The sequence below is a fragment of the Hippopotamus amphibius genome, chromosome 2 (genome assembly GCF_030028045.1).
Source record: "Hippopotamus amphibius kiboko isolate mHipAmp2 chromosome 2, mHipAmp2.hap2, whole genome shotgun sequence".
In the NCBI taxonomy this organism is placed as follows: domain Eukaryota; kingdom Metazoa; phylum Chordata; class Mammalia; order Artiodactyla; family Hippopotamidae; genus Hippopotamus; species Hippopotamus amphibius.
In genome coordinates, this window is record NC_080187.1 from 99,007,877 (window position 1) to 99,031,836 (window position 23,960).

General features: G+C 36.7%; 1 protein-coding gene across 6 annotated transcripts in view; it reads left to right on the forward strand.

The window, feature by feature from the left end:
* PUM3 (pumilio RNA binding family member 3) overlaps positions 1-23,960 on the forward strand; it is a 41,130-nt gene continuing 17,170 nt past the window's right edge. For 4 of the 6 annotated variants that reach the window (XM_057721390.1, XM_057721385.1, XM_057721387.1 and 1 more), the window contains exons 1-12: positions 1-69; positions 5,059-5,148; positions 6,098-6,313; positions 8,965-9,100; positions 9,691-9,766; positions 11,834-11,927; positions 12,190-12,256; positions 13,416-13,590; positions 14,574-14,677; positions 16,831-16,909; positions 19,590-19,688; positions 20,570-20,623. In XM_057721390.1, the coding sequence (XP_057577373.1) occupies positions 5,067-5,148; positions 6,098-6,313; positions 8,965-9,100; positions 9,691-9,766; positions 11,834-11,927; positions 12,190-12,256; positions 13,416-13,590; positions 14,574-14,677; positions 16,831-16,909; positions 19,590-19,688; positions 20,570-20,623 (1,182 nt within the window). In that variant the 5' untranslated portion in view covers positions 1-69; positions 5,059-5,066. The other 2 variants (XM_057721386.1, XM_057721391.1) reach the window with 2 other exon arrangements.

The window sequence follows — 23,960 nt, forward strand, 5'->3', positions numbered from 1 at the left end:
GCAAGGCGAGGAAGCGGAAGCCGCGGCGGCGAAGCTGGGACCTGCGCCTGCCTGGGCCGCACGTGTGCGGTGAGTGCTACGGGCTCCGCGGCCGCTCCCGGGAGGGCTTCGCCCCCTGCCCTGGCTGAAGTCGGAGGATCTCTCGGGTAGAGGTGTTCGTGCCTGTCACCCGCCGGGCGGCCTTCTGTGGCCTTTTGTTTTGGGAGTTTGGGGGTTGATGGAAGCCTGGCGACAAGGGCGAGTTTACAACTCTCCCTGCCACGCTTTCAGCCTTTCTGTCGTATGTTTGACAGACATCCACTCTGCGTCCGGTCGGTGCTAGATGCCCAGTTTGCAACCTGGGTGTACAGTTGCAAGTTGTAAGCGCTAGGAAGGAAACGAACTGGGTGCCGAGATAAAGGATAGGGAAGTCTGAAGGCATCTTTACGTCGAGACCTAGAGCGCGGCGAGAGGCAACCCTGAAATCTGGAAGCCCAGGGAGAACAACTTTCACCAGAGGTAGTCATTTGGGCTAAGTCCCTGAGGTGGGAGCTGTAGAAACGGGACCAGGGTAGTGAGCTGGAAGTTCAGCCATATAAAGGGGTAGGGTAAGAGGAGGTTCTGTAGGGTTTGAAGGCCGTGGTGGGAGTTTCGATTTTCTCTACAACGGAAAAATATTCTCGTTATTAGAACACAGCGAAGGCTTATAAGCAAGGGAGAACCGCAATAGGCCTTGGTTCTTTTTGGAAAATGTATAATAATTTGGATTATTATTGATTATATAGTTGAGTTGTTGATGGTTTGATTTAGGGTGGCGGTAGTGGTGATTGAAATTGAAGGGTTAGAGGTGTTTTTAAAGATTTGGGAAGACCTACTGAAGAATTGGGCGTAGCAGACAAGAGCAAACTAGCACAGGTAAATCTCAGATTTCTTCCTTGGGCAGTGGAGTGGATGATGCGTCCTTGCTGAAGTGGGGAAAAATACGGCAGGGAAAAATAGATGAGGATGTTATTGTTTGGGAGTGGTTTGCATTGGTGATACAGTTAAAGAATTATATTTTGGTTCTATTAAGGGTGAGGTGCTTGTTAGATACCTAAATGGAAGTTTCAGGTAGGCAGTTAGATACACAAGTCTGGAGCCCAAGGAAATGTTCCTCCTAATGGAGAAATAATTTGGGAGTCCAGCATAGAAAGCCATGGGATTGCATGAGATTACCTAGGGAGAAGTGTGGAGACAGAGGGGAAGCTTGAGGAATGCCAGCATTTAGAAGGTGGGTATTGAATGGTCATTACGTTCACAGTGCATTGCTGAGCCTGCTGAGAGCAGTAAAGATTAATCACGATGCCTCGTGCGTCCCTCTCTGTCTGGGATATCTCCGCTGTTTTCCTTCACAAGGCAGAACTGGGCTTTCAAGCTCTGTGGCTGTCTGAACACTTTTTATATACTTCAGTTATAATTCTTAATTATGCCGTGTTTTGATTTTCTGCTTGCCTGTCTCTATTATCATACTTTGACTTTTTTTGTATATGTCTTTTGAAAACCCATTATTACGCACATAGTGTGTAAGTATTCAGTACATTTCAAGTCCAAAGTGTTAAGCTGTAAGAAGGTCATCAGAATGTGCCGTAGGAATAAGGAAAATAACTTGAGAAAGAAGGAAGGCATATGGAGGAGGAATGATAAGAAATTGTCATTTAGGCGGGATTTGAAGGATGGGTAGGATTTATATTGATAGAGAATGACAAAGTTTGGCTCCTGAAAAAGAATAGTGAGAGAGTAAGGTTGGCTTCAGTGTGGTATTGTGATGTGGGTAAGTTAGGACCAAGTTTTGAATGGCAGACAGAGTTTGAAATTGTTCCTATAAGCAGTGGGAAACTTTTGAAGGTGTTAGAGCAGGGAAATGACATGAATAGATGTGTTAGTGGAAGATTAATTGGGCAGCAGGGAGCAGATCATAGCAAATTGAATCTAATGGCAGAAAACAATCTGAGCAAGAGGTAAAGAGCCCGAATGGGGTAATGGAGGGAAGGAAAAAAGAGAAGACAGTTCCAAGACACTGGAATGTGATGGTTGGATGTGATGGTACAGGGTCCCTAAGCAAATGCAGTTTGCTGAGCGAGAGAAGCAAGACTCAAAAGACTGTATATTGTCTGATTCCATTTATGTGACATTTTTGAGAAGGCACAAAACTAGAGGGTAGAAACACACATCAATCATTGCCAAGAGAGCCAGGAGAGGATGATTGCAAAGGGGCTCCACAGGGGACTTTTAGGAGTTGTGGTGCATATATAACTACGGGTTTGTCAAAATTAGCACCGTACACCAGAAAGACTGAACTTGACTATGTACAGATGAAAGGGAGGTCAACTGACATGTCTGGAAATGAAATGCACACTGGCACAAAATGAATCTTACTAGTACAAATGTGTAAAATGACCTCACTGAAGGAGTGGAGGCAAAAGAGTTGACCGAAGTAACTTTGGAAAGCAGTGTTTTGAATGGACACTGTGAGGAACTGCAGATAAACACCGTATTATAATTGGTAAATTTGTTTTTAGCAACTATAACCCTGTGGCACGTGACTAGAGTTGGAGACATTAGTACGAACTTACTTAATAGATACAGAAATACAGGTTTGTGTGTATACATAGGCTAATATACATTACCTAGCTATGTCTGGTGAAAAGACTTAGAAGCAGTGACACGCCAGTGACAAGCACACCTAGCACTCAGATTTCAATAAGAGGAACCAGAAGGTTCCTTGGAGAAATGGTTGATATTAGGGCTTGCGCAGGGAAAATGAAAGGTAAACTTGGAACAAGTGCCAGGAATGCAGGACACACTAAAAAGGAAAAAAAAAAAAGGTGGACCACATTAAAAGGACACAGAAGCAAGCTTAGAGATTTCAAAGCTGGGACAACTTTAGTAACAAAAGAAAGATACTATTTGTCCATGCCCCAAGTAATAAAATATTGGTGAGACCATACTGATGTAAATAAATGATTAAATAAATGGAGAGAAGGAATAAACTTTCCCTACAGAAGGATTCAAAATAATAAAGGTAAAAGTAAGTAGGGAAATAGAAGATCACCATTAAAACAACACAGTAATTGCTACAGGCAAGGTCCACTGGAGAGTGCTGAAATCAGTGGGGGACACAGGATATTTGCATGATCTCAAAGTACATCGTCCAAAATATTTGTTAATTGCTGTGGGGACTTTAATGTATTGATTCAAACAAATTGTTTAATACTCCACACTCTAGAAAGTGGAGCTTAAGTCCCCTCCCCTTCAGTTTGGGATGAATTTAGTGACTTGCTTCTAATAATAGAATATGGAAAGGAAAACAGTAACTTTACAGTGGAATCACCTGGCACACACTACCTTAACCAAGTGATCAAGGTTAATATCACTAGTCATGTTGATATCATGCTCCTCTTAATGTGACGGGGTGAGAAGGGCACTTCATCTCTATGATACTCTTCCTTCAAATCCATAATGCCAGTCAGATCAAGGGAAAATGTCAGACAGACTCCAAATGCAGGATGTTCTATGCAGTGCCTGATCAAAAATGTCCTGGTTGTGAGAAACAAAGACTGAAAAACTGTCACAGATTGGTGGAAACTAAGAAGACCTGATGATTAAATGCAGGATATCTGGAATAGAAAAAGGACATTAGTGGGAAAACTGGTGAAACCCCAATTTAATAGCATCATATTAATGTTATTTCTTAGTTTTGGTAAATGCATCATGGTAATAGGTTAACATTAGGGGAAGCTGAGGGGTATACTGGAACTTTCTGTGTATCTGTCCCAACTCTTCTTTAAAACTAAACTTACATCAAAATAAAAAGTTCATGCACAGAAGAGCTAAGGGATGCAGATGTGGTTTTGAAGGCTGTAGCCAAGTGATAGAGTGGGTCATTAATGACCTGACTAATTCAGAGGCCATTCATTTTCCAGAGTGTTCTTTGTTACCCTGCTAGTCCCTTGAGATATTCCAGGAAAAAGTGGTTCTATCGTGGTTGGGAAATTCTGCATACTTTACCTTGTGCTTGGTTATTAATGGCTTAAATTAGCAAATTAAAAGAATCTGCCTTTCTTTAAAAAAAGCTTTGTTAATTATTTTCGTTTTGGTGTTTCCCAAATACATTTTACCCCAGAACCCTTCTTTTCTCTTATACCTATTAGTATCTTGAGAAATTTTTCATTTTTAATGGAAAATTCTTGTCTAGAAATATCTGGAATTGTCTAGGGATCCCTAGCATCTACTCGAAAGGGTCAACTTTAGAAATTTTGTAATGAGTTGAATATGCAACTTTGGAAGGTACAAAAATAGATAAAACATAGTAACTTTTGCTCTTGATATATTCTGCTGCTTTTAGGAGCCTTGGGCAGCTGAGGAGTTTGCCCTGTGCACAAGTGGGGTCTCTACCCAGAAGTAACCTGTTAAGCAGATTCCTTTAAAATGAAGTATTAAGTATTTCAACAGTTGCACTTGGAGGTCTTGAAAATTACTTGGTTGCCTCTAAAAGAATAACAAGTTAAACATTTGAAGTTAGTTTTTGTTTTAGCTACCTCGGGTTACATAGGAATCTTTTAGATAATCTTTTATTTTCTTTCATTATATTTGAATATGTGATAAGTGCAGTGTATTGTTTGTTCCTGGCTTTTTAGGATAGAGACCAAGAAATCAAATGGTAATATTGTCATTTTCTCATCACTAAGTCTTCCCAGGTTGTAAGAAATGCAAACACTGACAGTTGTATCATGCTTAGAGTAAATAATGATTTATTTTTAGCCATTACTGTTGCTGAAATGTTGCCTCCAAAACATCACACACAAGCCAAGGTATGTGTGTGTTCTTAGTTTTTGTACTGGTATCTTATTTATTTTCACCTTTACAATCTTAGAAGTAGTGATTGTGTTGTTCCTGAACTCATGGGTGCCTGTGCTGGACGCAGATAATTTGTCCTGCATCTGTGACCTCAAGGAGTAAATGTGGCCGTGACCACTAATGACTTATTGGATGAGAGCGATTCGGTGATCCTTTTTTGAATTTTGTTTTTATTTTCCACAGTTGCTATAATGGAAGTCAAAGGGAAAAAAAAAATCACAGGAAAAGGTACAAAGACATCACAAGAGAAAAACAGGTTTCATAAAAACAATGGTAAGATACTCAAAACATGCTTCCTATGGTGGTTTTGGCCTTTGGAGGGAAGGATTGGTGGGATGAGGGTGCGTGTAGCAGATTCCAGTCTATTCATGGGTTAGAGTTAGGATGAAAATAGTAGAAAAAATAGATGTTACTAGATATGAGTTTGCAAGTTCCCTGTGAAACTTAGACCTTTCAGAAATTCCCAGGGTAATTGGTGGGCGCTCTCCTTGTGAAAGACCCCTTATCTCAGCTAGTGATGCTGTTCCCGCACTTTAGTCACACTAATTCACCACAACAATTTATTTTAATGTTTCTTATGTGGCTGATAAATACATCTACTGGTAAGCCAGATCTTCAGGATTTCTAATTGTGATGTCTTTATTATTCCATCAGGTGTCAGTATTGCAAAATAGAGACGTCAGGAATTGTGTCAATGACTAGTTTCCTAAGCACTCTTTGTGGGGTTTTTTTTTTTCTTACAGCTAGAAATTTTGAAAAACAAACATTTTAAATTTGTCTATATGATACATTTTTAAAATTTTAAATGTTCATTTTCTTCTTAGACTCTTATTATGTTATTGACCCCCAAAATACACACACACACACACACACACACACACACACACACACACACACACTACAGTATCTCATCTTGTGATATGTGCTTAAAACAGAAATACACCTGACAACAGTGGTTATCTCTAGAATTATGGGTAGCTTTTATTATGTATTTCTCTACTTGGTAGGTTTTCTATAATGAACCTGTATTATAATTTTATAATCAGAGGAAGTTTTTAAATTTTGTTTTGATTTTTTAAGTCCTGCTGTGCTCCATATTTGAGAGTAAGACAAAGTATATTTCACTAAAGAGTGTGTAATTTTTTGTAACAAATATAACCCAGTGCATAAAAGATATAGGCCCAGGATCATTGAACTAATAATTATTTATTATTGTCATTAGATTCTGGTTCTTCAAAGACTTTCCCCAAAAAAGTTAAGGAAGGTGGACCTAAAATCACATCTAAGAACTTTGAGAAAACTGCCACAAAACCTGGGAAAAAAGGTGTGAAGCAGTTCAAGAATAAGCAGCAAGGGGATAAAATATCAAAGAACAAATTCCAGCAGGCAAATAAATTCAACAGGAAGAGAAAATTCCAGCCAAACAGTAAAAATGATGGTAAGCACTGATTCCTTTAATATAGTTTTTGCAGAAGTCCTTGCCCTGCCTGAGTGATTACCTGAACCATTGTGCACAGACTCTAGAAGTCTGTGAGAGACCTCCCATTCTAGTTGCTTGACAGGCAATATTTGGGGTGGGGGTGGGAGGGTAGGTGGGATTAAATAAACAACAGAAAGCGTCTTCTCTGGTCAAAATCATCTTCTGGTACTTACAAGTTCTTACTTCCTAGGCCCTTTCTGAATTCCCCTAGCTGTGCAATTAGGCTAAGTTGTAATGGCTGTATACATTGGAACCTCAATAAAACATTCCTTTCAGTTGGCTAAAATTAATGAACTTATTCATTTAACAAACAAAGTCTTCAGTTTTCTGTGCACTGTCCTCAGAGACAGTGGAAAAAGTAATCAGTGAGGGTGCGGGCCTCAGCTGATCAGCACAGAAGCCAGCTTTAAATAATTCAACGTGTCCCAGCAAAACATCCACCTTGGCTAAGGTGCCCTGGTGAACAAGAAACGTATAGACCCTGCCCTATTAGAGCCGCTCTAATATCATCAACCCATCAGATGGCTCAGACCCCGTAAACAGTTACAGAGAAGGTATAGTATACACGTGGCAGATTTGACTTGAATTGGTTCAGGATAGGTTGCTAACTGATTAGAAATGTGGGCAGGCCTCCCTCTCTGTCTGTTGAAACAAACTAAGAATCTGTTCATTGTGATGTTCAAGGGGTCATCTCTAACCCAGAGCTCTGCTGTCTGTGGTACAACCTGCCCTTGCTGTGCATTGCTTGTCCAGTCGTGGTCTCAAAGAAGCAGCTTCCAGGATATACGTGCTGACAAGCATATGCCTTCCCTGCAGCATCATGAGAATTTCTCTGGTGTCTGCTCTTTTTCTTCAGCGTGGCACAGCCTGACACTGCTCCTTTGCTGCCAGCCGAGACCACTGCTGTGGGGCCGTCTTAGTCCAGTCCTTTAGCCCTGGTCCCTGTTTTCTTCTCTGCCTAGGGCTCCTCACTAGAGGGACAGCAGCCTTAAGACAGGAATGTAGGGAGAGAGGAAAGGAGCGAAATTTTCATTGTTTCTCATTAGGCCTGAAGAATTCTTTCATGCTCATGCCTCCATTTTTTCTCTTTTCCCCTTCTCTTGCAGCTTCTCTTTCCTACCTACTCTTTCCTAGCTTCTCTGTTAGGTCCTAAATCTTCCTTGCCACACTGGAGTTCTTGACACCTGCATTTTAAATGCATACACATCCCCATCTATTATAGTGTAGCCCTGGTTCCTTTTGCTATAGGAGATAAGTTCCCACCATCTGAAAATGGAACTCTAATTTTATTTTCTCATTTTTATACCAGCAACTGAGGGGGATTGGATACTATATGTCCCCCAAATTGATTCAAGGGTGCCCAGATATTTGTAGAATTAAATGAACCCTGTATCGGTTATTATCCTCTGCTGTATAGTACATGATGCGCTATATTAATGGTGAATATGCCTTCTGTTGCCTGTAATCTATTACCAGGTTGGAAATAAGTAAGTGAGAAGTAAGGGAAGTAATTAAATAGGTTGTGGTATATTTTATGCCATTAAAAATTATATTCTTAAGGAATATTTAGTTTCATGGAAGAATGCTTACAACATAATAATGTTTAAGTACAGATAGTAGGAAATTAATATAAAACATGTAGGGGAAAAGACAAGAAAGATAAAATGGTAATCCGTGGGTTTTGAGATTATAGGAGAATTTTGTTTTTTGAGTGTATTTCTAATCAGAGAAGGGGAGCTATCTAGAAATAACTTACTCTCCTAAGAGTTCTTTGCAGGGTACTTATGTAAATAATACCTGTTTTATTACTTTTTTTTTGTTTGTTTGGCCTCTTTCGGCTCTTTTCTTCAATTAATAAGTTACTTAGATTGTGAAGACAAAAAATAACCAATAGAAAGATACTTTTATAGCATGACCTGAATTGTAGAAAACTTAGGAATCTTGATTGTGCGTTGTCATGAGTAAGAGACAGCAGAGAGTAAAGTTTCAGAGCCATATCTGGGTTTGAATCCTGACTCTGCCACTCAGGAGTTATGTGACCTTGGACAAGGAATTTACCTGCTTGGTGCGTTTGTTTCCCTGACATGAAAGGGGATAGTAATAGTACCCACCTCATAGTGTTTTTGTAAGAATTAAATTACCTATTTATTACATAGCAGCACTCAGAATAGTGAATTTTTGAATATTGCTTTTCCTATGTTAATTTGGACCAGTTTTTGTTTTCATCAAGAACTGATTATACCTAAAATCCAATGATCTTAATGTTCTAAAGTAAAATTTTATCTTACAGTTGAAAAAGATGCTTAAATTTTTAAAATTGCTTTTGTCATCTGTTTAGTTTCCTTTTTTTTCTTAATAGGTATCCTATTGTTAAGAATCAGTAAATAGCTGTTGAATGAATGAATAGTTGATGTCAACCACATTTAAAATGTGTAAACTGCTCAGAAAATGAAATAAAGTATAAGTTGATAGGGAATGATGTTTTCCCCCTTTTAGTTTCCACAACGAGTATTGATCTTGATTAGTGATTGCCATAGGTACCTAATTTGTACGTGTTTATGGCACTGAGAATGTTAAATGTAATTGAAAATAATTTCTGTAATGACTAGAGTCAGCAGCCAAGAAACCCAAATGGGATGAGTTCAAAAAAAAGAAGAAAGAACTGAAGCAGAGCAGGCAACTCAGTGATAAAACCAACTATGACATTGTTGTTCGGGCAAAGCAGATCTGGGAGATCTTAAGAAGGTAATGCTACTTAATGGCGTCTTTATTAAGCCTTTTGAGATGATGGAAGAGTAACAGTGTACCTAGTAAATGGTGAGATGTCCTAAAATAAATGACAGAGCACTTGGGTTATTTAGGGAGTACTCAAACACTCCATAGTGGCACTGGTGTTTGGATGTATGCCCATTGCAGAAATGTGTGGAATCATTAGGTTGGCATCAGATCTGCTTATGAGAATGCAGGAGAGTTAAAATGGATTTGACATCCTTCCTGAGAAATTTCGGAGAAAATGAAGGACAATTCTTTTCGACTAGGTTTTGAAATACTTGAGTATTTGGTGTCTTGGACTTGTTTTATTTTCTTTACTTTTGAAGTTCTGGCTGTTAAGATTTAGATTGATGCATAAAATTATACCTTGTAAGATGAGTTTCTGCCTTTGAGAAAATTACTTTTCTCTGGCTGCTCTCGAATAGTAATTTTAATGTCAGAGGTTTGCTCTCTTCGAAGAGAAAATCATACTGAACGGGGTGAACATACACTGGTATAGTTTTTAGTTTTGTGTGTTTGAAATAATGTCTTTACTTAGGCTATGTTTCCTACTTCTTTTATAGAAAAGATTGTGACAAAGAAAAAAGAGTGAAGTTGATGAGTGATTTGCAGAAGTTGATTCAAGGGAAAATTAAAACTGTAAGTAGGGCACACTCATAGTTGCAATTTTAAAAAATTGAAATTGACTCTCAGTAAAGGGTAGTTGACCATTATGGTAGTTCACCATTGTGAAATTTTTCTGTTTTTAATGTATTTGGTTTCAAATTTCAAATACCTTTTATAATACTGACTAAAAAGTTTAATAGAGATCTTACTGCTGGGAAGTTGTAAAAAGGCTATCAAGTTTATGGCTGTTCATTTTAAAATAATTTACTTAAAATAAATCAGTGTTCTCCTAAAGCTATCTCAAGGAATTTATTAGTTCAACAGTATTTGTTAGAATGTCTTGCTGTGAACTCTGTATACTTTTGTATGTTCTAAATTGTTGGCTATTTAGTATGCATGATGCAAACACATGATTACTTTCTTCCTTGCTTTTACAAGCATCATGCAAAGACCTTTAAAATATAATAGATTTGGGGGTTCTAAAGTGATATTTGTTTTTGCTGTTTAATTCTGCTTTATAGTAAACTTCTATTGATTCTTGTGTATTTGGATAAAATAGTGATAATCACTTGTAAGACAGCAGACTCAGTATCTTTGGGGACCCTTGAGGGGCAACCTTTACTGAACCATGTATGTAGGTTTAACCAGATGCTGTATTGCAATTTGAAGTACTGTCTTAAAACAGCAAGTTCCCAGCTACTGCTTTCTTAAAGCCAGCAAGATCTTTTTAGGATAGAACGCCTCTTCATCTCTAGCAGTAGTCTGTTATACCCAATTTATAAATAATTTACACTCAGGATCCTTTCCCAATTACCCTTAGGTTATTACTGCATGCCCATGGACCTTGGAGTTAGTCTGGTATTCAGATACTCACTCTGCTGTCTAAAACATGTGTGCCTTTAGACAATAACAGCCTCTTTGTTGATTATTTACTGTGTACTAGGAATTATGCTAACCAGTGCATACTTTGTATCCTTTAACTCAGTCATCATCCCTATTAGATGTTTGATACATCTGGGCTCAGAGAAGTTAAGTTTCATCCCCACAAGGATAGCAAGTTCCTTAATTTCTCATAAACTTACTTTCATCTATAAAGTTCTAATAACAAGAACCCACTTTTACGGTTGCTTTGAGTCTAAATGAGAAAAATATACTTAAAGCACATATATTTGATACATAGTAGATAATCAGTATATGCACAAAACAACCTTATTTAAAAAAAATATTTTTAAAGTTTCATCAAAAATGTTTATGCAAATCTCCCTTAAGGAAATTCTTTTGAAATCCATGACTTTGATGAAGGTATACCTTCATCTTCTGACTTGTTAGAATCTAAAAATTTAAAGACAGACTCAGCAGCAAGTAATAAGCACTATTAAAGTAGACTGTAGCATATAAAAAATAATAGTACATGACTGATGATCTGTGGTTATTGATTTAGAAAATTGATTAGCAAGTCCTTCAATGAGAATCTAATCCATCCAGTAGTTGTGAGGGGGGTTGGATTGGAGAATCAGATTTGAAATTCTAGGAATATAATGATGTATGTTCAGGGATTATAATGAAAATGTGAGAAATGGAGTGATTAGCTCATAATGTAATTGCCAGTGTGTATCTAGATTATTATAATAATTAGGTATAATTATGTAGCAAGAGTTTGGTTGCCAAAGCTAAACATTCTTAGATCATTTATATTAAAAAAAATTGTAGAATAATAGAATTTTTGCATTGGAAAATTCCTCTTTTAGGGAAAATAACTATCAGAGAAATGAGAAATAAGTGTGTATAATCATTAGACAGGTTTTGTTTGGTTTTGATTATACTGATAGAATCTTGAATAGTTAGATACATTCTTGTAGAATAGTTAAATACATTCTTGTCTCAATGCCATGTGGTAGTCAGCAAAACTAAAGAATGCCATTCTGAACCATTAAACAAGAATTTCTACCTCTAAGTAACCTAGGTTTGATTAGCCATGAAAACCCTACTTTATTTCTGACAAGGAATTGTAAAAGAGGCAGCAGTACAACATAAATAGTATGATAGAAACATCTGTTTTCAGGGAGAATTTGTCTAAAGGCCCCAAATGTTTTCCTGCAGATTGCGTTTGCACATGATTCAACTCGTGTGATCCAGTGTTACATTCAGTATGGCAACGAAGAGCAGAGAAAACAGGCTTTTGAAGAACTGCGAGGTATTTCTTAATATATTTTGTAATCATTTGTAAAAAGTCACTTGTTTTCTCTCGAAATACCCAACACTGCCCTGGAAAAGAATTTTGTTGAGGGATAGCAGTGTGTCCTCTGCAGGACCTTTTCTGTTTTTATTTGTTTTTTGCCTTGGGACGAATAGGGAGTTATTTGTTTGTGTTTCAGGATTGTGCACTTAGTTCTTTACTTGTTTCTGGAGGACTGAAATGAGGTTATCCAATCATTGTAATGTATTTTGTTTTTCAGGTGATTTGGTTGAATTAAGCAAAGCTAAATATTCCAGAAATATTGTTAAGAAGTTTCTCATGTATGGGTAAGTTGTTTTATTTATAAATTTTTTTTATTAGTTTTTTTTAAAGGTGTGGATACCTATGCAAATAAATGTCTGTAAAAGTCTGTAACCATAACAGTAGCCTTAAGCAGATGCTTGCATGTTTGCAAGGAATGTGGTCTTAGAAAATTAATGTTATTTAAACTAATGTAAAATGATGGTATTGCTTTCATTGTTCTTACGACTGTATCTTAAAGCCCTGAAGAAGAGAAATGGTTATAGTGAACTTGCAATTAGTCACCAGTTATTTAGAAGATGGAGTGATGGGAGGGGCAAGGTTAGTGGGTTAGGGAATGTCAAGATGGGAGGGTTTCCTAAACTAGGTGAAATTGATACTTGTTTTGCCTTCTCAAGTATTATAATATGCCAAAATACGCTAATCAACAATAAAAAAGTACAGCTGACAAATTTTCAAAAACTGTATTTCTGACTAGAATTATTGGCTGCTTGATGATTTTAGGTTAGAATAGAAATACTTGTGATTAAGTCCTGTTTTAAAAGAGAATCCTAGAATATGTTTTATTCCTGCATCTTTGACTTGTGCCTTCTCCTTTTCTCCTTCTACCCTACCTTTTTTAAGCTGAACAATTTGCTAGTGGGAACTGACATTTGTTGAGCACTTACTATGTCCTGATTACAGTTCTCAGTGCATCTTAACTCATTTATCCTCACATCAACCTTATTCTTTCTATTTTATAACTGAAGAAGCTGAGGCACAGAGCGGTTAAATGACTTTCCCAGGGTCTTTCAGCTGGTAAGCAGAGCCAGGTTTCAAACCTAGGCAGGCTGGCTCCCGAGTCACTTAGGTATACAAGGTAGAGGGAATTCCCTGGCTGTCCAGTGGTTAGGACTCTGTGCTCTCACTGCCAAGGGCCCAGGTTCAGTCCCTGGTTGGGGAACTAGGATCCCATAAGCTGCATAGCATGGCCAAACAAAAAAGAAAAAAAAGAGAGAAAAAAGAAAAAGAAATACAAGGTAGGAGTACGAGGCAATTTGATTTTCCTTCTCATAGCATTTCTCTGTGGTAGCCACCCCCACACACACAATGATAAGTTGGCCTCAGATGAAGTGTGTTATGTTTTGTTGCCACCCAGCTTTCTCCTTCTGTCACTTACTTTTCCCATGGTCACTTTGGGTTTAGGAGTAAGGCACAGATTGCAGAGATAATGAGAAGTTTTAAAGGCCATGTGAGGAAGATGCTGCGGCATGCGGAGGCGTCCGCCATTGTGGAGTACGCCTACAATGACAAAGCCATCTTGGAGCAGAGGAACATGCTGACAGAAGAGCTTTATGGGAACACATTTCAGCTTTACAAGGTGATGTTTCAAGATGTTTTTCCTAGAGATTTTTACTTTTTCTGTGTGCTGTTCCGTACCTCTAATGCCCTGTTTTCAGAATGTGTTTTTATTTTGGTTGGTCCTTCAAGAGACTATCGCATACCTTTTATCCGCTTGGATTATTCTGTCTCTGGTGTAATGAGCATTTCTTTCTCCCAGAGCACAATCTTTAAATCCCCTGTAAATTAAAACTATTTTTGTTACTTCTTCCCAAGTACTCTGTGCAATGCTCTGGTACTTCTGTTTCTACAGTCAGATAGACAAAGGAAGAAGATTCTTAATACTGAAGCTTTGTAAACACCCCCTAACCAGCCCTGGTTGAAGAGCATTGAGCTCCCTGCTGCTACCTTCTCCCATGTTTCCTCATGTTTGTGGATTACCCTTCTCTGGGTTGTGTGCACAGAGGAAGCAGAGTAGAGAGACCCAACCTTAGATTTAGTACAAGGCTGGTAATGGGACTAGGTCAGTTAAAGGATCTATCAGACCTTAGGACACAAATACACACATTTATCTTGAGGGAGATGGATTGATTCCTGGGTTGCTTCTGCTAGTCAAGTTCAGTTCCTGGGTTTAACTTAGTGCTCTCTATCCTCTGTCACAGTCACTATAGGAATATCCAGCTAATTACCAAATGCATGGTGGCAAGAATTTGTTAACTGACTACTTGATCTTATGATTAGGCACATGCTAGGTGCTTGCAGGTATATACTGGTCTTGGTTGTAAATGGTTGAGTTGGTTGGTTATTTAGCTTGGCTCTGAAAGTACATTGGTGGGTATATAGAATGAGAATAAGATAATCAAGAATTACTATGTGAGTGTATCTATAGCAGGGCTTTTGTTATATGAATATGGGAAATCTAAAAATTTAAGTTTATGTAAAATGACTGTAATTGATTTTCTTTGTTCTGAAGTTGAAGAAAGTTGATTAAATTTAGAGGGGTTTGATTTTCTTCTGTTGCAGTCAGCAGATCACCCAACTCTGGACAAAGTATTAGAGGTACAGCCAGAAAAACTAGAGCTTATCATGGATGAAATGAAACAGATTCTAACTCCAATGGCCCAGAAGTAAGAAAGCTGTTTATGTTTTTTCTTAACAAATGGCATTTGAAAGTTTTATATAGCCTTTGCATAGAAAAAGTGGATAGTTTCCCAATTATAATCTATTTAAATTGGATTTTGAGACTTTAACAGCCCATGCGTGTAGTTTTCTTGGCATTTGTACCATAGTGGAGTGGTTAGGGCATTGCCTTTGGGACCGGACTTCCTGGGTGTGAATCCTGGTGGCTCTCTCAATCACTAACTATGAGACCTTGGGCAGCTTAACTTCTCTGTGCCTCAGTTTCCATATCTATAAAATTGCAATAGTAATAGTTTATATTTTGTAGAGATTTATGAAAATTAAATTGGTTAATATTTCCAAAGCGCTCAGAACAAAGCTTTGCCATTAAAAACAACATGTTTTTGCCATCTGCTTGGATTATCCATGTGAATTTGAAGTCTTTGGTGCCTGATCATTAGCCTCCAGTGTACATCTGTATTCCCCAAATGTCACACTAGGAGGCTTGGATCAGTCAGGTGGTGCTGCAGTTGCTGATACTGTTTTGATCTATTTAGGTTTTAACTGCTAAAATGATTTTGTGAAACTGATGCATTATAAAGGAGGCTTGACAGAAAGAAAATAGCCATTAAAAAATAGTTCACAAGCGGATTTCTAATCATGTGCCTGTCCATTGTTGGGTAAAAGAATATAGATGTTTGACCCACCTCCTAGAATCATGGAAATAAAATCAAGAATAAACAAATAGGACCTAATGAGACTTAAAAGCTTTTGCACAGCGAAAGAAACCATAAACAAGACTAGAAGGCAACCCTCAGAATGGGAAAAAATAGTTGCCAATGAAGCAACGGACAAAGGATTAACCTCCAAAATACACAAGCAGCTCTTGCAGCTTCATACCAAAAAAGCAAATAACCCAGTCCACAAATGGGCGGAAGACCTAAATAGACATTTCTCCAAAGAAGACATGCAGATGGCCAACAAACACATGAAAGATGCTCAACATCACTAATCATCAGAGAAATGCAAGTCAAAGCCACAATGAGGTATCACCTCACACCGATCAGAATGGCCATCATCACAAAATCTGGAAACAACAAATGCTGGAGAGGGTGTGGAGAAAAGGGAACTCTCCTGCACTGTTGGTGGGAATGTAAGTTGGTACAGCCACTATGGAAAACAATTTGGAGGTTCCTTCAAAAACTACAAATAGAACTACCATATGATCCAGTAATCCCACTGCTGGGCCTATACCCAAAGAAAACCATAATCCGAAAAGAAACATGTACCATAATGTTTATTGCAGCACTATTTACAATAGCCAGGACATGGAAGCAACCTAAATGCCCATCAACAAATGAATGGATAAAGATGTGGCATATATATACAATGGAATATTACTCAGCTATAAAAAGGGATGAGATGGAGCTATATATAATGAAGTGGATAGACCTAGAGTCTGTCATGTGAAGTAAGCCTGAGAGAGAAAAACAAATATTGTATGCTAACTCACATATACGGAATCTAAAAATGGTACTGATGATCTCAGTGACAAGAACAAGGATGCAGTTGCAGAGAATGGACTGGAGAACTCGACGTTTGGGGGGCGGGGGGTGAAGGGGAAGCTGAGATGAAGTGAGAGAGTAGCATAGACATATATATACTACCAACTGTAAAATAGATAGCCAGTGGGAAGTTGCTGTATAACAAAGGGAGTGCAACTCGAGGATGGTTGATGCCTTAGAGGAATGGGACGAGGAGGGTGGGGGGGAGTCGAGGGAGGGAGGGAATACGGGGATATGTGTATAAAAACAGATGATTGAACTTGGTGTACCCCCAAAAAAATAATAAATAAATAAAAAAATAAGGAAAAAAAAAGAAAAAAGAAAGTCGAGTGTATTTTGAATGATAATTTCATATTTGCTGATTAGATACTAGAGATTTGTACTCTGGTCTTGGTTGTAAATGGCACTAAATATTTTCATAGGTCTAAAAGTTTTTTTAAGTCTTAGTGTTACTAAAGATATGATCTATTTTATGACATGACACCTGCTAAAACCATTTCACTTGTTTTGATTATTTTAGGACAGGTGAGGTTACCTATCTCTGTATTATTGTGGTGACAGATCTGACTTTTTTTTTTCTTTTTTTCTGTTTTCAGAGAAGCTGTGATTAAGCACTCCCTGGTGCATAAAGTATTCTTGGACTTTTTTACCTATGCACCCCCAAAGCTGAGATCAGTAAGTTCTTGGTTTTAGTTTTTAAACTGAAACATGGAGTGCTGTGTAAAAATGTGAAATACTGCTTTGATGTATATTGGCTTTTGAAATGATAAAGAATTGTTTCCTTATTTAGAAAAGATGATGCACTAAACTTCCTTTGAAGAAGTCTACTAATTCCATTTAGATTTTTGCCAGAGGCAGTAGAATTGACCAGTTTTATCAATTTCATTGAATTTTTATGTTTTAATTATAATCCAGAGAGTGTCCTCTAGCTTAACCTAATTGAAAATTAACTAACGCGTGGAGGAATATTCAGCATTCAGGGAGTTTGAAATTCACCTGTACTGATACAAAAAAAAAAAATTATATTGGTGTTAAAAGGTTACGGGAGGATACTTAGGTAAAACTAAATGGACCGTGAAAACCTGGGCCTTACATGAGAGTGAAGGTAAATTGCACTGCCCTTCAAGTCAGTGATGGGAATGCAGATGAGAATTCATTTAGTGCCCTGAATTTTGCTTGCCTCGTCATACTATGAACTCGTCCATTTGTTCTCATTCTAATAATAAGCAGTGACCAAATAAATAACGAGACACATCTTTTTAACCAATATGCCAGATTATACATTCGTAGGAATTTTGATCCTCTCAGAACTGACATGCAAAATGGTTTTCCAAGAGTAGCCACCTGCCTAAGCATGTGGTTCAGTGACCACAGCAGTTGCTGATTCTCTTTGGGGGATTTTCCCTCTTGTCCTGCACAGCACAGTATCTCACAGTTCTGGATTTAGTGAGGCAGGACTTTATTTTCAGAATTGAGAAAATGATCATTTGAATATATTCTGTAGTGGAAAGTCTGTCTTTTTAGTGTTGGATGTATTTTAGTAATAGCAAAACATCATTGGGAACTTAGTGCAAATATAAAGTAATCAGACAAATCTTTGCGGCCCCGGGGGCATTTTCAATAGAGAGACTTTAAAAAGAAAACCTTTGGAGATAAAAGAAGCGTAATTGGAATATATGTTTAACTCCCCAACTGAATAGCTTTGAAGAGAGTCATAAGTTTAGGTATGTAAGCTGAAACCTATGTTCTTGAAATTTATCCTGGAAAAGGATTGTAAGATAGAAGAGTGAGTCAAAAATTATCCACACTCTAGTTATATTAAGAATTCTGTTATAACTACAGCCAGTGTGGATAATTTTTGACTCACCCTCATAGTTAAGGGTGAAATTGCTTGTTCCTTATTGATAAAAATAGGCCACTTTCCTTCTTCCTGGCAGGAGACTTTATATTTATTTAATGTAACTTTTTAAATTAGAAATGGACTAAACTGGCCCTGCAGCTATTAGCTGGCAAAACTCATTTATGTCTTATATGCTAGACTTTCAGATATAATTATGAAATTATATACATTGAAAGTAAGAAATAAAGATTAAAAATAAGCCAAAATTACCTTGGAATAAATTGATTGGATTTTTACTTAAAGGTCATTGATAAGGCCTAGTCTAAATGTTAATATAGAGATAAAGTTTTCTTAGAGAAATGTTATTTAAGTGTCTTTATGGTGAATTATTAATATGATTTCCAGAGGTAATCCAGTGATAAATTAAAAAGAAAAATTTTTTCAGACAGAATTAGTCTTTTGGTTTCCTACATGATTCTTTTAGAGGAGAACATTTTATTTATTCTATCTGGCTTTTTTATTAAAAACTCTTTTCTTACCACAGCCAACTCTTAGATTTCTTTTTTTCCTGAAAAGTTGTTTAGAATATGTTATACGTATACAGTTGACTCTTGAACAACACAGAGGTTAGGGGTGCCAACACTCCCATCCCTCTCAGTCAAACATCCTTTTGTAATCAGCTCTCCCCATCAGCAGTTCTGATTGTTGATTTACCCAACTGCAGATGTGGTTGTGTTATAGTACATATTTACTGACAAAAATCTGTGTATAAGTGGACAGGTTCACTGTTCCTCCTGGTTCGAATTGCACTCAGGGGTCAACTGTATACATACTTTTTTTTCTTTTCTTTGTTTTTTTTTTCCACAATTATTTTATTAAGTGAGACTCTGAGCCATGTACATGCTTCTTGTGTTTTCCAGGACAATTGTTCATCCCCCACCCCCACCCCCACTCTGAGCAGTTTACTTCTTTTAAGTAAACTTTCTTTTCTAAAAAAAAAAAAATTACTTATTTGGGTGCATTGGGTCTTAGTTGCGGCACACAGGATAGTCGTTGTGGCACATAGGCTCTCTGTTGCGGCACGCGGGCTTTTCTCTAGTTGTGGCACGCCACTGCCGGCTCAGTAGTTGCATTGCGTGGGCTTAGTTGCCCCGCAGCATGTGGGATCATAGTTCCCTGACCAGTTCCCTGATCAAACCTGCGTCCCCCACATTGGAAGGCGGACGGTTAACCACTGGACCACCAGGGCAGTCCCATATACATACCTTTTTGAGTAGATGTTGGTAAAGCTCAGGTATTTTAATAGAAATAGCCTGCCAGCAGTACTCGCTGCTCTTGATGGAAAAGAATGTTTCCAGGAAGAGGTTGTATGTATGTATGCCTGTCGACAAAATTAAAAATTAAATTGTCTGCTAGCCATACATTCTGCCTTTCATTCACTGCTCCTTAGTAGACAGACTGTGAAAAAGCGAAAAGAAAGAGTAAACCAAAGCCCTGACTGCATTTGTTCCCCAGGAAATGATTGAAGCCATCCGAGAAGCAGTGGTATACCTGGCGCACACACACGATGGCGCCAGAGTGGCCATGCACTGCCTGTGGCACGGCACGCCCAAGGTAAGAGTCAGTCAGCGCTTGACTTGCCTTTCCTTAGGCTTTCTCAGTCTCTTTGGGGTTTTGCCCTGTTGTGCACAACAGTATGATCTTTGCAAAGTTGTGCCTCAAGGCCTCACAGAAACTGGCTCCCCTTTGAGCCTACTAGATTCTCCTTAAAGTCAGAAAACCTTGGGTTGTCATTGTATGGGAAGGGGTGTGTCAAGCAAGTAAACACAGTATTTATGTTAGGCTTAAGTTTATAAAAGTTTTGGTACCTGTCAGCCTCTTTGATTCCTCATTTAAAGTTCTTGTTATGGAGGAGGGAGAGGAAGGAGAAGAAAATGAGCAGCTATGCATTTGCTCCCATGGTTCTTAAGTACTTTGAGGGAAAAGGTAAAGATCTGTATTAATTATAGAAGCTTAACAGAAATGATCCTCATTTCCTTGATTGGTATAATTCTGCCTTTAAGAAACAGTTGTATTTTGCCCACTTGTTAGTACAAATTTAACTTCTCTTCAGAATGTATTGAATGCCATCTGTATGCTGGACTTTTATGCAGTCGAAGACAGTTCAGATATTGGCAGAGGGATCTCAGCTCTTACTATAAAAGGAGGCAGTTGCACTAGGTTTGCCCTGCAGCTAATAATTTTATGGTTCCATGTTTATGTCTCAATTGATTGTCACATAGAAGTCTCAGATTATAACAGCTCAAAGAGGGCTTCTTATAGTATATTGCATTTTTTGGTTCTGCCTGAATAACTTTTCACTAATGAAAAGTATGCCTCTCCAATGAAGGTTTAATATTATATAAAATTTTTAACTATGATATACCTTAATTTATAGCTAATCTATAACTAAACCTGTAGCTGTAAGTTCATTGAGACAGTTTTTCTTTTTTAAGGACAGGAAAGTGATTGTGAAAACAATGAAGACTTATGTTGAAAAGGTGGCTAGTGTAAGTATAAAAACTACATATTTCTTTTAATTGTTTTTAATAGTAACATGCATTTATATCTTATAGGAAATTTGAAAAATTCAGAAAGTTACCAAGATTATTTATTGTTTCATTTTGTTATAATCTGTTTTTATGCATACGCATGTATTTTTATATATTATTAAATTTACACAAAGTGAATTTCTCCTTTTTTCATTTAACATTGTACTGTGACAATTTTCCATTTTTATTAGATAATTTTTGAAGATCTGATATTTAGCATCTAGGTAAATTGCGCTTCAGAAACTTGTTACCAATTTTCATTACCACCAAAACATCACAGAAAGTGAAGCTTCTCTTTTTTTTCCTAGATTAAATTTGTAGAGTGGTCAAAGAAAATTTTAGTTATTAAGTTTTATATTTCTTTGGAATCTTTTGGAAATGCTGTAACAGCTTTTTGAATGAAATTAGAGGATATAAAAAGAATTTTTCTGAGGAATTAATTGCCTCAAAAAATAGTATTTCTATGTATTTGAATACTAAATAGTTTTCCATAGTAATTCTAAAATATATGTAGTAGTAAGCATTAGTTTTCAATCTTTGAATTATTTTATGTTTTATAGCTTCTAATTTACAGATGAACTAAAATTAATGATATCAACAACTTTTCCCTGTGAAAAATTCATTAAGAACTACTAGCATGTAGTGATTACTTGATATAGTAAATGCTAATTCAGACACAAATAAGTTGATGGTCTGTGGTTGTATACATAACTGTTGTCTTCTGTAGGGTTCAAGACTAGGAAGAGAGTTAGTATAAAACCACATAGAAGGCAGCTAACTTGCTGTAACACAATGAAATAAGGTTCTCTAGTGAAAATGAGAAAATTATGTGATTCATAATTCATCATTAAGTAAATCTTTTTGCATAGTATTTTAGTTTGAATATTTTAAATTAGAAATGAGTAAAAATAGAGTGTTAGTAGAAAGTTCTGTTAGGTGGGAGGGAGGAATCAGTTAGGAGCTTGGGTTTAACATATAGACACTACTATACAGAGGGTGAATAATCAACAAGGACCTCCTGTATAACGCAGGGAACTCTACTTAATATTCTGTAATAACCTAGATGGGAAGAGAGTCTGAAAAAAAAAGGATGTATGTATATGTATGACTGAATCACTTCAGTGTACGTCAGAAACATTGTAAATCAACTATACTCCAATATGAAATAAAAATTAACAAATAAAAATAAAATGACATTAAAAAAAGTTCTGAAAGGTATTAATAGTAGAAGACACCTTAGTAATAAAATAAGATTGTTTTAATTTTACAAATTGGTTACCTCAACAGTAATTTTTTTTTTTTTGGAGACGCTAATCCCCACAAGGCATTGGGATGTTAACAAATTAACAATGTAATGCCTTTCTTATCTCAAGGAGTTGGTTCTGAAGGGGTGAGAGAAACTAGTACAGCCCCTGGATTTGGTCTATGGGTTATTTGGAAATGTTTAATTTCCAAATACTAGGAATTTCTTGACATACCCTGTATTATTTCATTTAAAATTTCTTTTAAAATTCATAATGACTTATTTTATGACCCAGTATATCGTCTGTGTTAATGTCTTAAAAAGAATATGCGAGTGTAGTCCTTTGTAAACATCAATTAGATCAGAATGGTTTGTAGTGTTTTCAGATTGTGAATGTTTTTACTGACTTATTTATCATTATCTAGTTCTGTCAGTTGCCGAGGGGGGGGAGTGTGTTAAAACTTCCAACTGTAATTGTAGAATTATTTCTCACTTAAATTCTGTTCCATCTTCTGTATTCACTCAGATATTTTGTGCTTGGGCGTGCTTCTGTGAATGGTACTTAAAAAACCAGAAACCAGTGGTTGTGTACTATATGCACAATATTCTCTACTTTATTTTCTTCATTTAATTCATTTCAGGGATCATTTTATTTCAATATATATACATCTATTTACCTCTTGTTAATGACTTTATCATATTTTATTGTATGACTTGCATAGTTCATTTAACCAGTCCCTACTATTGGACATGGTAGTTTCTAGTTTTTTATTTCAGATAATTCTCTAGGGCATATCCTTTGTTCATATGTGGAAGCATGTCTGTAAGATACCTCCCTAGAGCTAGAAAGTACACGCATTTAAAATTTTTAGTGTTGTCAGTTGCTCTTGAAGAGGTTGAGTCACTTTACATTCTCACCAGCAACATAAAAGTGTGCTTGCTTTTTCCCAAACCTTTGCCGAATTGGTATATTATCAGGGGCTGTCACTTTTGTGCATAGGATAGGTGAGAAATGGTATTTCATTGTTTTAATTGTTGTCCTTAATTAATGAGCATGATTTCATGTGCTTAAAGCCATTTGTACTTCTCTTTGTCTATGAACTGATTCCTCATGTTCTTAGCCCATTTTTAGTTGGTCTTATATATATAGTAAAGATGTTAGAGCTTTGTTACTTTTCTCCAGTTTGTTTCTAGTTGAGATATCGTTCCTGCCATATTCATCGGATCTGGCTGTGAATAAGTGTTGGCTGATAGCAAAAGTCAAATCCCTCTTGAAGTAAAAAAATATTTATTTCATCGTCTGGGGTACAAAAGGAATATGCCACAACCTTTGAAAAGTTGTTTTTTCTGTTGTTTTTTAAACATGAAGTAGAAGTTCTTTAAATCTTTGGAACAATATCAGCATCATGGAAATAATTCTGTTATTTCGAGAGTAACAATTGTGAAAGTCCTAATGTAAATGTGTATGCTCTCATGCTGCTCTATTTTTTAAAAGTAACTTTTTATCTTTTTCTCATATTCAGTATATAAGTATATTCTAGTTTTTTTTTAGTGTGTCTATTTTAGTTATATAGGCTTATTTTAAAGCAATTGTATAATATACGAAAGAAAATAAAAAGTTATTTGTAATCCTTCAACCCAGAGGTGACAGTGTTTTTCCTTCCAGGATTTTCTGTGTATGTGTATTATGTATATTTTGTGTATATAATTATATCTGAGTTTATATATTTTCTTTTTCATGATTGGAATACTCTATATAGTTTTATATCCTTTTTTTTTCACTTGTCACTGTAATTTTCTTTGTTTAATTTTCAAGTAGCTATTCATTAACAGGATACCTATTTTTGAGAGGTGTTATATACTGATTAGTTAAAAAAATGAGTCTCAGCTATTTGATATTGAAGAATGTGCTTATCTGTTTCTTTCTTTTTCTTACTCAACCTAGAATATAATTAACTAGGTCCTGATACAAAAGCACATTTCTTTGAGTGACTTTTATCCATCTCATTTGTATTATGCTGGATAAGTTGTCAGATTGATAACCTTTATAAA